Source organism: Rhinopithecus bieti, unplaced genomic scaffold (genome assembly GCF_001698545.2).
Source record: "Rhinopithecus bieti isolate Rb0 unplaced genomic scaffold, ASM169854v2 scaffold_5882, whole genome shotgun sequence".
Lineage (NCBI taxonomy): Eukaryota > Metazoa > Chordata > Mammalia > Primates > Cercopithecidae > Rhinopithecus > Rhinopithecus bieti.
The window spans coordinates 2,376,113-2,392,773 of NW_016805188.1; the positions used below are offsets into that span (position 1 = coordinate 2,376,113).

At 39.3% G+C, this 16,661-nt stretch overlaps 1 protein-coding gene across 1 annotated transcript in view; it reads right to left on the reverse strand.

The window, feature by feature from the left end:
* The window catches only part of RAPGEF5 (Rap guanine nucleotide exchange factor 5), a 247,705-nt gene that overhangs the window by 104,369 nt on the left and 126,675 nt on the right, over positions 1-16,661 (reverse strand). Inside the window, 1 exon segment of the mRNA XM_017871557.1 lies at positions 11,792-11,865. Coding sequence (XP_017727046.1) covers positions 11,792-11,865 — 74 coding nt within the window.

A 16,661-nucleotide genomic window follows, 5' to 3' on the forward strand; every position in this document is an offset into this window, starting at 1 on the left:
AAATTTTTTCACAATTGGAAAATTACTATGGGGCATCAGTAAAATACCACTAATAGTGCATAAAAGATGGTGAAATAGTTTGCTAAAAATAAGGGATTGGAAAAAGAAAGCTCGAAATTTCCTTCCTTGGGGTTTGGAAATGATCCATAAAGCATCATATTTTACATTAGGTCAAAGTGCCTAAATAATAATGGAGGAGGGAGGTGAATCTAAGACTTTGAAATAGGAAAAAGAAAAAAGTTCATTCTAACACACTAATTATGAAGTGTTTCTGCTCAAATTCTTTCCAAAATGGTTCATACTGACATACCAAGACATGATCTAATAAAGAAATCCAAAGTTATACTTGGCAGGAGCAGTCAAAACTAGGGAATCCGTTTTCCTCAACATAACCTACAGGATTTGAATATACTCCATAACATGACCAAATATAGCAAAGGGGCCGGCGAAGAATCCAAACTTCATGATCTTAACGGTTTGTGCTCAAGATACCCATGTTGTTGAGTGGGCAGCAGAGAAATGGAACCATTCCTGCAAAGCAATGACTAACTATTCCCAGGGGCTGTGGTATCTCTTTAACTAGCAGTTTGTCCAACTAGGAAGGAAATAAACAAAAAATTTCTGAAGTGGCCCACATCACAGACTCCTAGAGGACAGCAAGTGGAATTCCTCCACCAAAGTCAGAGATTTTTACAACATCCTCACAAGTGGCTTTTCAGTTCCTTTCTAAAGTTTCCTTGGACAGGGACCTAAGTTTATCTTAAGACAGTCTGTACTCTGTTGGATAGCCAGGCTTGTTGGAAAGTCCCTTACTCTTATCACACTAGACAAAACTGAAACCATTTAACTTCAATCCGTGAGGACTAGTTCTGCCTTTTAAAGCAATGGAAAGTAGGCCTATTCTTCATACAATGTGACATTCTTTCAAATATTTAAATACAAACTATTGCGGGAAGTCAGGGACCCCGAACGGAGGGACCAACTGAAGCCGCAGCAGAAGAACATAAATTGTGAAGATTTCATGGACATCTATTAGTTCCCTAAATTAATACTTTTATAATTTCTTACACCTGTCTTTACTGTAATCTCTGAACATAAATTGTGAAGATTTCATGGACACCTATCACTTCTCCAATGAATATCTTTGTGATTTCCTATGCCTGTCTTTACTTTAATCTCTAAATCCCATCATCTTCTTTGTAAACTGAGGAGGATGAATGTCGCCTCAGGACCCTGTGATTGTATCAACTGCACAAATTGTTTGCAAGCACCTGTGTTTGAACAACATGAAATCTGGGCATCTTGAAAAAGAAAAAAGAACAGGGTAACAGCGATGTTCAGGGAACAAGAGAGGTAACTGAACTGGCCACCGGTGAGCCGGACAGAACACAGCTATATTTCTCCGCTTTCATAAGCAAATAGGAGAAATATCGCTGAATTCTTTTTCTCAGCAAGGAACATCCCAGAGAAAGACAATGCGCCCTGAAGGTGGGTTTATAGATGGCCCCTTTTTAAGACGTCTTGTCTTTTATGGTTGAAGCCGAAGGGATGAAATCAGCCCCGGTCTCCTACAGCGCTCCCAGGCTTATTGGGACGAGGAAAATTCCCACCTAATAAATTGTGGTCAGACAGGTTATCTGCTCTCAAACCCTATTTCCTGATAAGATGTTATCAATGACAATCCGTGCCCCGAAACTTCATTAGCAATTTTAATTTCACCTCATCCGGTGGTCCTGTGATCTCACCCTGCCTCCATTTGCTTTGTGATATTTTATCACCTTGCAAAGTATGTGATCTCTGTGACCCACACCCTATTCGTGCACTCCCTCCCCTTTTGAAAATCACTAATAACAACTTGCTGGTTTTACAGCTCGGGGAACATCACGGATCCTGCCGACATGTGATGTCTCCACTGGACACCCAGCTTTAAATCTCTCTCTCTTGTGCTCTTTCCCTTTATTTCTCAACCCAGCTGAGACACTTAGGAAATAGAAAAGAACCCACATTAAACATCGGGAGTGGATTCTCCCAATAACAAACATTTATAATATTCTCATTTTAATATTCTCCAGATATATATCTGATATGGTTTGGCAGTGTCCGCCTCCCAAATATCATCTTGAATTGTAGCTCCCATAATCCCCACATGCTGTAGGAGGAACCAGGAACAGGTAATTTAATCACAGGGGCAGAATTATTCAGTGCTGTTCTCGTGGTAGTGAATAAGTCCCATGAGGTCTGATGGTGTTATGAAGGGGACCTCCCCTGCACAAGCTCTCTTGCCTGCCACCATGTAAGACATGCCTTTGATCTTCCTTCGCCTTTTGCCATGATTGCAAGGCCTCCCTAGCCATGCTGAACTATGAATGAATTAAACCTCTTTACTTTATAAATTACCCAATCTCAGGTATGTCTTTATTAGCAGCAAGAGAGCAGACTAATACAATATCCCTAGTTCCCTAAATTATTTTATTCATTCATTCACTCAACAGAGTAAAGGATTTATTTGAGCAAGAACCTACTATAAGTCTGAGAATACAGTAGTGAACATTTTAAAAAAAACAAAGTTCTGGCTGGGCATGGTGGCTCGTGCTTGTGATCCCAGCACTTTGGGAGGCTGAGTAGGGTGGATCACCTGAGTTCAGGAGTTCGAGACCAGCCTGGCCAACATGGTGAAACCCCATCTCTACTAAAAATTCAAAAAATTAGGCAGGCTTGGTGGTGTGCACCTGTAATCCCAGCTACTAGAGGGGCTGAGGCAGGAGAATTGCTTGAACCTGGAGGTAGAGGTTGCAGTGAGCCAAGATCACACCACTACACTGGACGACAGAGCAAGAGTCCATCTCAAAACAAAAACAAAAATAAAGTTCCTTACATCATGGAGCATACATTCATAATGTAACATACCAATAGGAAATATTGCGTGGTAATATATGACAGAAAAAACAATGAAGCAGGGTAAGGGGACAGAGAAATAATTGAAGGCATTATTAAGATAAAAATGTCAAGGAAGGGTTTTCTAGTAAAATGACATCTGAATGGTAACCTAAAGGAAATGAGGAAGAGGTGATGTGCATATCCAGAAGGAAGTGTGTTTTGGGCAGAGGAACAGCAAGTACAAGGGCCCTAATGCTCAAGTGTGTTGGCACGGTCAAGGATAGGCAGAGACAGCAGCAGGGCTAGAAGAGAGCTGTAAGCAGTAGACTGGTGGCACTGGTTGAGAGGTAATGCAGGAGCCCAACACACAATTTCCTTATAGGCTGTATAAGGAGTTTGGATTCTTTTTCTGAATACGACAGAACTTTGGAAGGTTTTGAACAGAGAATTGGCAAAATATGATTGACATTTTGGCAGGATCATTATGTGTCCTCAGTTGGACTGGGGGAACTAGTTGATGCTAAAAGACTAGTTAGGAGCCTGGTTTTCACATAAAGACATGGCTTGGAACTTGTGCTAGTGGTGAAGATGGTACATGTGGTTCTAACCACTGGAGATATTTCAAAGGTAGAGCCAGCAGATTTTGCTGTTTGGGAGTCTCCAAAATATTTGCCCAGAGTAACTGGAAGGATGGAATTGTCATGGGGGATGCAGGGGTTGGTCTGGGAAGAAAAACGGCTATTTGACATCCAAGTGGAATTGCTGGGTTAGAAGTCTGGAAGTTCAGGGGAAGTCCAGGCTGAAGATACGAATTCCAGAGTCATCAGAGTACAGATGGTATTCCTCTGGTTTTATCAATGGAATGGTGTAAATCCAGGAATGGTGTAAATCCAGGAGTCTACTGTTTCGATACTGGGAAGATGAGGAGTAATCAATCAGAAAAGGAGACTGAGGAGGAGTGGCTCCAAGAAGAGAATCTGGAGAGTAGTGAAGCTGTTTCGAGGAGGAAGGAATGAAAAACTCTATCAAATGTTGCTGAAACGTCAAACAAGATGGGCCCAAAATAACTGATGCTGAATTTGACAAAAGTAATTGGTAACTTTGAGTGGAGCAATTTCTGTTTGAACTGATAGCGACAAAAGCTTTATTAGCACGGGTTCAACAGTAAATAGGACACAATTCTTCCAAAGAGATTTGTGACAAGAAATGAGGCACTAGCTGAAAACCGTCCTTGAAGAGAGTTTTGCTTGCTTATTTGCTTTAACATGAGGGCTATTCCGGGATGTTTACCTTTATTAGAATTCCAGTAGAGAGCAAAATTTGATGATGCAGGAGGGAGAAGGGGGCATTTTCAAGAGTAAGGTTCTTCAGTAGGAAAGAGAAGATAAAGATCTACTCTCAGAAAGAAATATGAATATAAATATTTCATCCAGTGAAACAGGAGAGACAGTGAAATACAGGGGTAAATATGCAGGTACGTTGGCATATTTGGTGGTAGGGACATGCAGAAATTCCTTTCTGAAGGCTTCTATTTCCCAGAAAAATAAGAAGCGAGTTATTATCTGAAAAAAAGAAATTGTGGGGAGATGCTGCTGGAGGCATAAGAAAAGAAGGCACGTTAATAGTCATTCAGGTTACAAGCACTATGAAACCATTGTGTAAAGGGCCAGACAGTAAATATTCTACGCTTTGTAGGTCATGGGGTCTCTGTTGCAACTGCCCAATTCTCCAAGAGATAATACATAAATGAATGAGCACAGCTACATTCCAATGACATTTTATTTATAAAAACAAGCAGTAGGCTGTGGTTTGTCAACTTCTGGCCTAAGAGAAGGGGAAACTGGGCAAGGGAAGTAGAATAAAGACTGCCAAGCACTACTAAAGGCCCACTTGATTTTATTTTTACATCCTTTTATGCTCCTAGTCATCCTCCTTAGGGCAGATTTCTGTTTGTCAGGATTTTAATCCAGTCCATAATCTAAGACAATGGTAAATATATGGGCCTATCATTAAGATGCTCTTTTAATCTACACTAAGGAGGGTAAAAAAGTTTCAATGGTATTATAAAATAACTATGGAGGCAGGGAAATTGGGGCAATTTCTACTTACAAATAAGCATTCTTTAAATGTTTTGACACTTAAATATGTTTCTATTATCTAAAAAATTCATGTACATCAACCAGCGAGGATTTCTTCTCTCTCCTTCCATTTCATCTGCACAGTATTTACTATACTGTCCTGGCGGTGAAGGGAGGATGCTAATGACCCTCCAAAATGCCAACCTGGAAACCTGTTCTGTGATGTAATCAGTGGTGTGATGGATTTAGCCCTGATCTTGCTCTGCTCCCCAGTATGGCCCTCCCATACAAAAGACAGCATGTGGTGAATGGAGGCCCAGGCAGTGGTGGGACATAGTTGAGAGTACTGGGCAGCTACAACTAACTCATCACCACGGGGAGCCTGTTCCCTCCTTTCACCAGCACTGGCTCCAAAGCAACTCAGCTAAGCTCCCACAGACTCAATCTGGAGACAAAGTCTGTCCTTCTATCTGTAGGTCCCAAATACAGTGTTGTTGTTGTTTTTTTAATCAGCTGATTACAGCATCTCAATAAAAGGCTGAAATTAAATAGAGGAAATTTAAGAGGTCTTCACTATTTTTTGGATTTCTGTATGAACATGATTTTTCAAGGAACTCTAAACATTTTTCACATATGATTAGAATCCTAAATATAAACTTTTCTCTCAGCCAAGTGCAGTGGCACATGCTTATAATCCCTGTGTTTTGGGAGGCCAAAGCGGGAGGATTGCTTGAGCTCGGGAGTTAGAGGCTGCAGTGAGCTATGATCACACCAATGCACTCCAGCCTGGGCAAAAGAGTGAGACTCTGTCTCTCTCTAAATATAATAATAATATGTAAATAAAATGAAGTTTCCTTTCAGGAGGAAAACATTTTCATTACAACCAGATACTCGGGCCCACGAAGCAAATATGTACTTTAAAGGCAAAATGCTCTTACTTTTTAAAATGGGCTTCAGACTAACTTATTTCTTTAATTCCACATCTTATAATTAAAGAGAGAATATTGCTGTTTTGATTTTCTGGTTTCCAAACAACTTCTAGATGCAGTTTCACAAGGTAATCAATTCTATAGCATTCCTTACATAACAACTATCAAAAAAGACTTTCAAGGAGGTTATGAATGCTTCTTCATTCACTGGGAGACTTGAAGCCCACATATCCCAGATGATTTATAAGGCAGTGCTATGTGGAAGCATCATGCCGAACTAGATGTTCCTCAGGGTCCCTTTCAGAGCTCCATAATTTAGTGACTTAATTCAAGAAATCCATGAATTTATTAATATATTGTGGGAGCTTTGTTATGGCAGGAGAAGCAAGATAACTAACGGTCCTTGATCTAAACTTTCACATCCCTGGTCTATTGAGTTTCTCTATGTAAAATTAATTATAAACAATTTACCTAACACTGCTAAGCCAGAAAAAAATAAAAGATTAATGTATAACTGTCAGAAGAGTTATTTAAGAGCTTTATTTCAAGGTCTGTTTTGAAAAAAGTCTCCATAATGTATAATTAAAGCTATTCATAGGATTTTCAGCCTTTGAGAAGAGAAATGTTATGAATGTAAATGAAACCCTGTTTCCTTTATAAATGGAGTCATAAAAATGTTGGGTCCATCCCCTCAATGGCAGAATGAAGCATGGACAAGATTCCCGTGGGAAAAGTCACAGGGATGATAAATGAGCATCTTACTGGGACAAAAGCACAGTTCTTTGTATTAAAACATTCTCTGCATTATCTTAACTTTAACAACCACTTTTTCTAAAACACCTAGGTAAAACATCGTGCAAAAATTGCTTATTAAGGTCAGGGAAACCAGAAAGAAAGAGTCCACCTTTCATGAAAGCACTTCTGCAATAACAGAATGCTATTCAGTTCAAATTCAGGGTGTTCAGATAAATTCTTATTAATTACTACATAATATCTTAATTTCATTGAAAATTAAGCCTAGAAGTTCATATAATTTTTTTGCTATTTTAAACAGAAATATAAATGACAGAATAAAACACTGATGAGCTTAGATGATATATTATTCTATTGTATGCACCTTATTTTCTTTATTTCTTTCTTTTCTTTTTTTTTTTTTTTGAGATGGAGTCTTGCTCTGTCGCCCAGGTTGGAGTGCAGTGGCGCAATCTCCACTCATTGCAAGCTCCATCTCCCAGGTTCATGCCATTCTCCTGCCTCAGCCTCCCGAGTAGCTGGGACTCCAGGCGCCCACCACCATGTCCAGCTAATTTTTTTGTATTTTTAGTAGAGACGGGGTTTCACAGTGTTTGCCAGGATGGTCTTGATCTCCTGACCTTGTGATCCGCCCACCTCGGCCTCCCAAAGTGCTGGGATTACAGGTGTGAGCCACCGCGCCCGGCCATATGCACTTTATTTTCAAAACAGAAAAGATTAAGAATTCTTTTCCAGGAAAATTCAGAAGACAGTTCATAGTCAAAAAATAATAATAATTTTAGGGCAACAAATATTCATTTTCTCAAATTTCTTCAGAAAAAAAAGTTAGACTATGAAAAAGCTCTCCCTGTTATAGATAGAAGAATATGCCCCTTGAGAATTGGGAAAAGAACTACAAAGCATCCACAGTGAGAAATGTACCTAATTGAAAGTGTGATGGTCAAGGCAGGTGAGGAATCCCTAGGGAGTCACTGGTATGGGCCTCAAACACCATACTGGGGCATCATGGAGATTTAGAAATCATTTCATAATTCCTAGCCTTTCACTGTCCAGGCAAGGCAATGGACATTCAGTTTCTCTGGCCCTACTCCTTTGTGGAATTTCTTGTGTTAAAACATCACCTTTGTATAGGATGGACAGACCCATCCTATAGAAATACTGTGTAATGCTGCATCCTGCCAGAGTATGATGAGAGCCAGGAATAAGACAGAAACCACACTAACATGAAATTTATGCTGTTCTTCCCCTCAAGTACTTTCTTAATCTTTCGTACTTAGAAAATTATCCCTTCTGAATAAAATCAAAATACAGCGTTATAAATTTACATAATATATAGTATTATAAATTTAGATAATTGATAAAGTAAGGAGTGCATTCATTTCACATACTTGATTCCTTTAACGTTCAGACTAAAGTAGGGAGGCCACCAATATTTTCTTTGTTTTGACCTAAGAGAAATTACAGCTCAGACTTGTGTATACATTCTTGACCACACTGGTAAGCAGGGCAGCAAAGTTAAAAAAATAATTAAAAAGTTAAAAAAGAGAATAAGCAAACTCAAATAATATCAAACATAAAAGATTTAACAGGATAATCAATTTTCTTTGACAGTCTTAAATAAGTTTTTTAGTATAGATATTTTTAAAGTTATAGTCTACTGATAAATTAGTTACCAAATATTTAGCAGTTAATTTGTATAATTAATTATCACTTAATAATAGAATGATTGATTCAAATGGAGGATAGGAGACAATGAAAACATTCACTGAATCCAGTGGCCAATGGCTAATGGAACAAAGCAAGATTTTCCAAAGTTCAATACATTATAAATTACTCAAGGCCAAGTGTGGTGGCTCACGTCTGCAATCTCAGTACCTTGGGAGGCTGAGGTGGGCAGACTGCTTGAGCCCAGAAGTTTGAGGTCAGCCTGGGCAACATAGCAAAACCCTGTCTTTACAAAAAATACAAAAAATTAGCCAGATGTGGTGGTGTGCACCTGTTGTTCCAGCTACTCAAGAGGCTGAGGTGGGAGGATCACTTGAGCCCAGGAGGTTGAGGCTGCAGTGAGCCATGATCATGCCACTGCACTCCAGCCTGGGTGACAGAGTGAGACCTTGTCTCAATCAATCAATCAATCAATCAATTAATAACTAATGAAAAATCTCACTAGAATTCTTAAAAGCTAGAACCAGACAAATTTTCAGTACATTTTGACAAAGATTCTTAAATCCTTTTATCCTATAATAGAGTGAAGGGACTAGAATATTTTGTGTCTGTGAAGATACCATCTGGCAGAGAGTAATGCTGCAACTTGGCCCAGTTAGATACTTTAAATATTCCAACCAAAGGTACAAGAACTTCCAACCAAAAAGCAATGAGATGGATGGTCAGAGTGACAATAACTGAGAGAGGCTGACTTTGTTGGGTGCTTACTGTGTGTCAGGCGCTGTTCTAACTGCTTCACATGTAGTCGTTCAATCTTCAGAACAATCTAACAATTATTTCCATTTTACAAAGGTTAGAAAGGCAGTTTGCACAGCTGTTTAAAGCAAGGACATCAGAACCAGACTGCCCTGGTTTGAGACCTCACCCCATCCCTTACTGGCACATCTATAAAGTGGTGGTAATTAAACTGCCTATCCTGGAGGGTTTGCTGTGAGGTTTAAATACATTAATAAAAACAAAGAGCCTTAGAGGGTCTAATATATATGAAGTGCTGCCCAAATGTTATTGTTAAGTGTAATAATACTGCTCCCAGTATTATTACAGAAAAGGAGAATAGGAGCACAAGAGAGTTAAGTCGCCCAAGGTTTTTTTGTTTTTTGTTTTTTTTTGAGATGGAGTCTCGCCCTGTCACCCAGGCTGGAGGGCAATGGCACAATTTCGGCTCACTGAAACCTCCGCCTTCCGAGTTCAAATGATTCTCCTGCTTCAGTCTCCCTAGTAGCTGGGATTATAGGTGCCCGCTACCACGCCCAGCTAATCTTTTTTTTTTTTTTTTTTTTCAGTAGAGACAGGGTTTCATCATGTTGTCCAGCCTGGTCTCAAACTCCTGACTTCATGATCTGCCCGCCTTGGCCTCCCAAAGTGCTGGGATTACAGGTGTGAGCCACTGCCCCTGTTACTACCCCAAGGTTACTGTGCCAGAGTCAGGAAAAGAACCCAGGCAGTGTGGCCCCAGAGGCAGCACCCCTAGTCTTTACAGTATGCTGCCCAACATTTATTGAAACTCTCCTATGTGCCAGGATTGCCAGAAGCCTTTTATGTGCTTCATTTCAACCTCATGAGAAGCTTATAATATCTCCATTTTGCAGAGATGAAAACCATGCATGCTAGGTACTGCCTAGCATCGTGGGGACACCATGGGGACAAAGACTTAGGTGCCCTACAGGATCTTCCAGGTTTACAGCCACTAAGGAACATCCCTTAAGGAAGAAGGGCTGGGATGTAAACCCAACTCTAAATGCTCTCTCCACTCCACCCACATGTGACAGCATTAAAACAGGGAGTTTCCTAAGCAGAAAAGGTATTTTTAGTAAGAAAAAAGCAGCTAACATATGAGAGATCTCTGGTAGATAGGAAGCCTGTGTACAACAAGGCCAAGTCTCTCTGGGCTTAGTGACCATCTTAACCCTCTATAGACCTCAAGTTTTCAGCAGCCTAGAGGTACTTTTCCCACGGTAACATATTTCATCATGTATGGGGAAGAAGGAATCAGGATCCACTTAACTTGCTTAAAATATGCTCTGGAATGAAGATTGAAGTAATTTGAAATACTGTGAAGGGCCTGGCAAATAGGTGCTCAAGCCATTATATGTATATATATCAATCAAATAAATTGTACATATAAATTACACACATATGTACACACCAATAAGCATACATTTTTATTTCTAATTCTGCCTACATATCTGATGGTATAATTCTAAGTTTTCTTTAAGTTCACCTCGCATGATTTGAACTACTTATTCCATCCAGGGAATTTCTATAGATGGGCCTGTAGAATTAAACCAATAAAACTGGTGTTTCCACTATGGTAGCAGATCAAGTTTTCTTACACACCACCAGAGGAGGTGACAAGTGCCTGCCTTCCTACCCAGCTTAGGCCTATAACACTTATAATGATGTCATGCTGCCCAATGAACTTAATTCAACTTTCAAACCTATGTAGAATCTGTTCCTGATCTAATTATCTATGTACTGGTTTCATGATTTCATCCCTCTGTATGTCCTGTAGATATAGTTATATAACCATTGCTGAATAAAAATCACAAAATCCTGAACAATAAGGTCTGTGTATCCTTTTGAGAAATAAAATTGCATTCAAACAGACATTTACCCATAGAATAAGTTCAGAACAAATAAAGAATAACAGTATTTTAAATTTAGAAACCTTTGTCCCACTAGTAATTTAAGACTTTAAGAAATCTTGGAGAAAGTGGTAAATACACTGAGCTGGGGAATCCCTGCACAGGTTTGCTTGGAAGCCTTCAGTATAATTTTAATATGAACTTGAGGACTGCTGCATGTTTAATATTACCACAGCAAAACAATGTGACTTTGTTAAAACATTACTGTCCAGGCAACCTTTATTGAAAAAGTTAATGTGATTCGTCTGACCAGAATCAACAGATTTGTAACCTTAAAGGTGAAGTGAGATGAGTCAACCAGGCTGAGTCGGAACTTTTAAATGCTCCACTGTTGTGTAAAGTCAACAGCTGGCAGCACTAGGGTGTCCAAAGTTTTTATGGTGCAGTAGTATTTGGAGGTATGCTACCTAAAGCATATTCATGCCATGATTTAGCTACTGGGAGGTGGCACAGAACCTCTGGCAGGCCAGTGCTGTCAGCTGGCTCATTCTCCACTGCCTGCTTCAGGGGAACGTCTGCCCTTCACTCATTTCCCTTGCTTTCTCTGGGAAGTAAAGTGTGTCTATCTGACCCTCTCCCATAAATCAAATTATAAATTTAATTACCAGTTTAGGACCCTTAGTGTGGAACACCTTTATATCAAAACTGAGCACTTTATTCCCAGTAATGTAGCTATTTACAAAACATAAAAGGTAAAACCTATATCAGTTTTGAACACCTGCATTGTCTCACCACCCTCAACACACTCAGGTATGATGAGGGGCTGTCACAGAATTGATCATACCTGAGAATCTGGAACACTTTCGGCTTCTGTTACAGCTACATGTTTGTCATTGTTTTCTTCATCTTGTTCAATTGCTTAAAAAAAAAAAGAATACTATTAAACAAATATATCATCAAAGAAAAAATGCTTCAGATAATTTTCTTTCAGATCACAATTTAGCGGGAAAAAATGTTAGATTCACAAAATGTAAATAATGGCATTATTTTTTGTTAATCAAATGTGAAGTTAGCTAATAGCACTGGGTATTTCTCATGCATATTATCTCATGCATTAAATCAACGGCAGTGAGAAAATTCAATCTTAATTCTGTTCTTCACCTAAACCCATCCAGACATCATCATATCAGTATTGTGCTTTACCAAAAGGGCAGTTGGGCGTATAAGATGAAGACTTTTATTCATTTCATGTGAGAACAGCCATATATATTTTTTAACGTGGCTTTCTGGTTCACAGTTTAAATGTCATATAATAAAGGAAGCACAGTATTTTATATCTGGGTTGCGCAGTGCATTGTTACCACAAAATTCCATACCGTGGAGTCCTGAATCCATCTCTCCCTTCCCAGCATCACCCTATCCAAGCCCTTATCACCCTTTCTTCATTGGTACAATGACCTCTTACACAAAGCCCCTGACTCTAGCCTCTCACTAATCCAATCCAGCTTGGGCACAATGCTAAAATAATTAGTCTCAAAAAGTATAAAAACAACAAGTGCCAGACTTTGGCTTATGTATTGCTTATCTCATAGTGTCTGAACTTCTCCTGCTCATCACTGAAGGGCTTCTCTGAACTCTCTAGCTTCCTCCAAATGTCCAATTTCACACTGACATTCAATACCAAAATGTATTTTACATAACTGATCCACGCATAATGACTGGATTACTTTTCTCTTTAGATAATTTGTTCTTCCGTTTTCACAAATATTTACGGAGCAGCTATTATGTCCATAGCAGGAGATGTGACATTCAACAAGCCTGGAGAGAGTAGAGACCACAATAAATTCAGATCTAAGCTTAAGAACATGGGGAACCACAAAAGAATTTTAAATTGGGAAGTGCATGATTTGATGTATATTTTCAAAAGTTCTTTTTTGCTTCTTTGTGGAGAACAGACTTGAGAGAAACAAGAGCAGAAGCAGGGAGACATCAGTTGCTGTAATGTTGCTTGCAGATGACAATGACTCAGATCAGGGAAGTGGCAATGAGCAGGAAAAACATGGAACACTGGAGCTGTATTTTTTTAGACAAAATGGACACAACTGCCCAATGAATTGAATATGGAAGGAGAAAAAAGGACATGAAGGAGAAGCAATCAAGGATTACTCCTAATTAGTTACTCCTTGTATCCACTATGCCATTTATCCTTTTCGCCCTTTCCATCAAAAGTAGGCCAAAGCATACCAACCTAGCTGACAGTGAGGTCACCCAGTGTACTTATTGACTCAGTTTGCATTATTCTGTGGCTTTTTTTTTTTTTTTTTTTGAGACAAAGTCTTTACTCTTTTTGCCCAGGCTGGAGTGTTGTGGCACAATCTTGGCTCACTGCAACCTCCACCTCAGGATTCTCCTGCCTCACTCAGCCTCCCGAGTAGCTGGGATTACAGGCGTGCACTACCATGCCCAGCTAATTTTTGTATTTTTAATACAGACGGGGTTTCACCATGTTGGCCAGGCTGGTCTCAAACTCCTGACCTCAAGTGATTTGCCCACCTCGGCCTCCCAAAGTGCTGGGATTATAGGCGTGAGCCGCCCCGCTCGGCCTGTGTACTTTCAAATATTGTGCTCTCTGCTCTGTATTTTTTAAAATATCATTTCATGTACCTTTTGCTTTTGTATGCTGTTCATGCCTGCTGTGTGGTGCCTACCATGGAGCCTACCTATAATGCTGTGCATACAGTAGGGCTCTGCAAATGCTAACCGGCATGAACAATGTATCCCCAAGTGATCAAAACTGCACTGCTTGACTATGCCTACTTATATAATAAGCTACTTCTTTTGTAACTATTTATGAAAGAAGAAAAGAGAGAAATTCTTCTGTTCACTCTTTGGATAACTAGGATAACTCTGACCAGCTGAGCATCTAAAAGCAAGGTAGGAAGAGGTGAAGTGGGTAGAAGCTTTTCTTCTATTTTTCAGAGAAAAGTTCCATTCATGCCTGTTCAAAGGGGGTTCCCTGTTGCTACTGTTGCCCAGCTAGGAAGAAACTTAAGAACAAAGAAAACATTCGTGTTTTCTCTGAAAACTAGAGGTAAGACTATAAAGGGAAAATAAAACATAGAATAATATCCTAAATTCCACTTTAAAATGCAATGGGCTACAGAAGTAAGGAATTCCACTTAACCAATTGAAATAATAGAAGAAGCCTTTCCTCATCCTGGAATGCAGAGTAATTTTCTTGGAGGGCAAGCTGATCATATACTAATGCGAAATAACTTCACATGAAAAGCAACCATACTTTGGCACTTCATTTGTGCTTTATTTGAATTTTTGCTCTTTAAAGTGCTAATTTCAATGAAAATGAAGAAAATTAAATTTCAGAATATTTTAGCCTACTGAATTCATGTTTTTGGTTTTAAAACAACAATGCTCTAGGGTATAGGCATTGCTTATTCTTACCTTATTATACTAGAACATAGAACATGCAGGACACTAAATCATAATTTCAGATTGAGAGTTAACACATTTTTTTTGAGGCAGGGTCTCCCTCTGTCACCCAGGCTGGAGTATGGTTGCACCATCATGCCTCACTGCAGCCTGGACTTCTTGGGCTCAAGCGATCCTCCTGTCTCGGCCTCCCAAAATGCTGAAATTACAGGTATGAGCCACTTCACCTGGCCTCACACTACTTTTTAAGTTTTAGGAATAATTCTTAATACATAGAAATAGAACTAACGGAGGAATAGATGAACATAAAAGCAAACCTAGGATAAAGTGTCAGTCCTGTATTTATTTCTAGCTTATCCCCAACAATGCTACATTTATTGTCACATCTTAAAAGACCTCAAAATCAGTTGCCTACCATTATGCTGAAACTAACAGGGTGAGAATTAGAAACAAAAGCAAGTTAAGGGACTTGGCAAAGCTAACTTTGCAAGCTAAATCTGCATAATGGACAAACTCTCAAAGTTCTGCTGGACGCAACCTCAACCCCCTAATGACAAAGAGAAGACAGCATAAATAACATTATTTTCTTGGAAATATGAACAATTATACTTCTAAGAATGCATCTTGGGAGCAAAAGTATATTTATCCTAGACAAGGATTTATGATTATCCTATGAAGCTGCGCGTATAAAATATATACGGTCCCCTGAAAGGGAGAGCTCTGTTGACCCTTTAATGCATAGATTAATGTCAAAAAATAAATGAAAACACAATTTCTCTCTTTATGCCTTCTAGAGGTGTGGCTCATGTGGTGGGAAAAGGAGGAAGGAGTTATTTAGATTTTTGAGTTCAATCTTTCTTTTATCTGATCAGAATGAGAGTTGGTTGGGGAAAATTTCCTATGCAAATATTGATTCTGGGACAGTTCCCTCCAGTGAAACACGTACACAGGAATGACAGCCTCTGGGACCAAGAGAGGCTAGGAGCCTCATTCTCTGCCAACACAAACCATCTCCTTATCTCTCAGCACACAGAGTCTAAAAGCAAGTAATGGCCTTTGAAAATAACTTACCATAACAAAAGATACAAGTGCAAGATCTAAAGCATATACTTTAGTGAGCATTACTGCCCACAGGAGAACTAAGCATGTATGTGGATTAATTTACACTGATTCGGTAAGGATGCCTAGTTTAAATGTATCTATTTGTAAATTAGCCAAGAGGGATTCAAGGTGAATGACTGCTGAAAGCCTCCTAGGATTGTGGGGCTTAAGTTGATATTGCTTTCTGATTGCCTTGGGGACAAAACAGGTTTTCTCTCCCCAGGACTTACTAGGATGGGTGGCAGAATACAAACAAACAAACAACAACAAAAAACAACTCTGCCAGTAACGCTACTAATAATAATACTTAAACACGAAGGGGACTGACGTCCCTTCTAAATGATGCTCATTTAATTTCCACTGATCAACTTTGTAAAGGTAAGAGCCCCACTAACAAGAAAACATTAAAACACAATGACTGTCATGTGCTGACTCCCATCGGAACCATTATTTAAAAATCAACCAACCCATTTCTTTAAAAAAAATCTTACAAACCAACCACAAAGATGACTACAGATACAAATGGGGCATTTCAAGCCTCAATGTGAGAAATCAGCAAATAACGTATTGGGTACTCTGCCAAGAACGAAAGTTTTGGCAATAATACAATCTTTCACCTGTGTAGCATTTTCACAGAGAGAAAACTCTTGCATGAAGGGTCTCATCTGATGTTCAACCTGAAATGCTGGGCAGGTAAAATCATCCCCCATTTTACAGATGAGGAAACTGAGACTAGTGAGGTGAAGTAACCTGCCTTAGGCCTCACATATAAAATGTACGTGTCGGTGACAGTTCATCACCGCTACAGTCAAGGATGGAACAGAACAGGGCTGGTCAAACTGCACATCAGCAAATCCATTCACATGGATCCTGACCAGGGTTTCTTTTCCCTTTTAATGAAACAGAACAGAATATCATAGGAAGAAGAGAAAAATAAAGATCAAAATGTATTGCAACTAGTAAAGTATTTTTCACAAGTATGGATGAGAGGTGTACTAGGTTGGAATCTTTTACATGCTCTGTAGATTGTGGACACAAAAATGTTAGGAAAACACCACAGTGTTTCCAGGCCACAGGAGGCAGAGCGCGGTTCTTCATTATCTAAATAATCAGCGAATTTTTTGTACCATCCTGGAGTGGGGTCACAATGTTTACTTCTGGAGGCC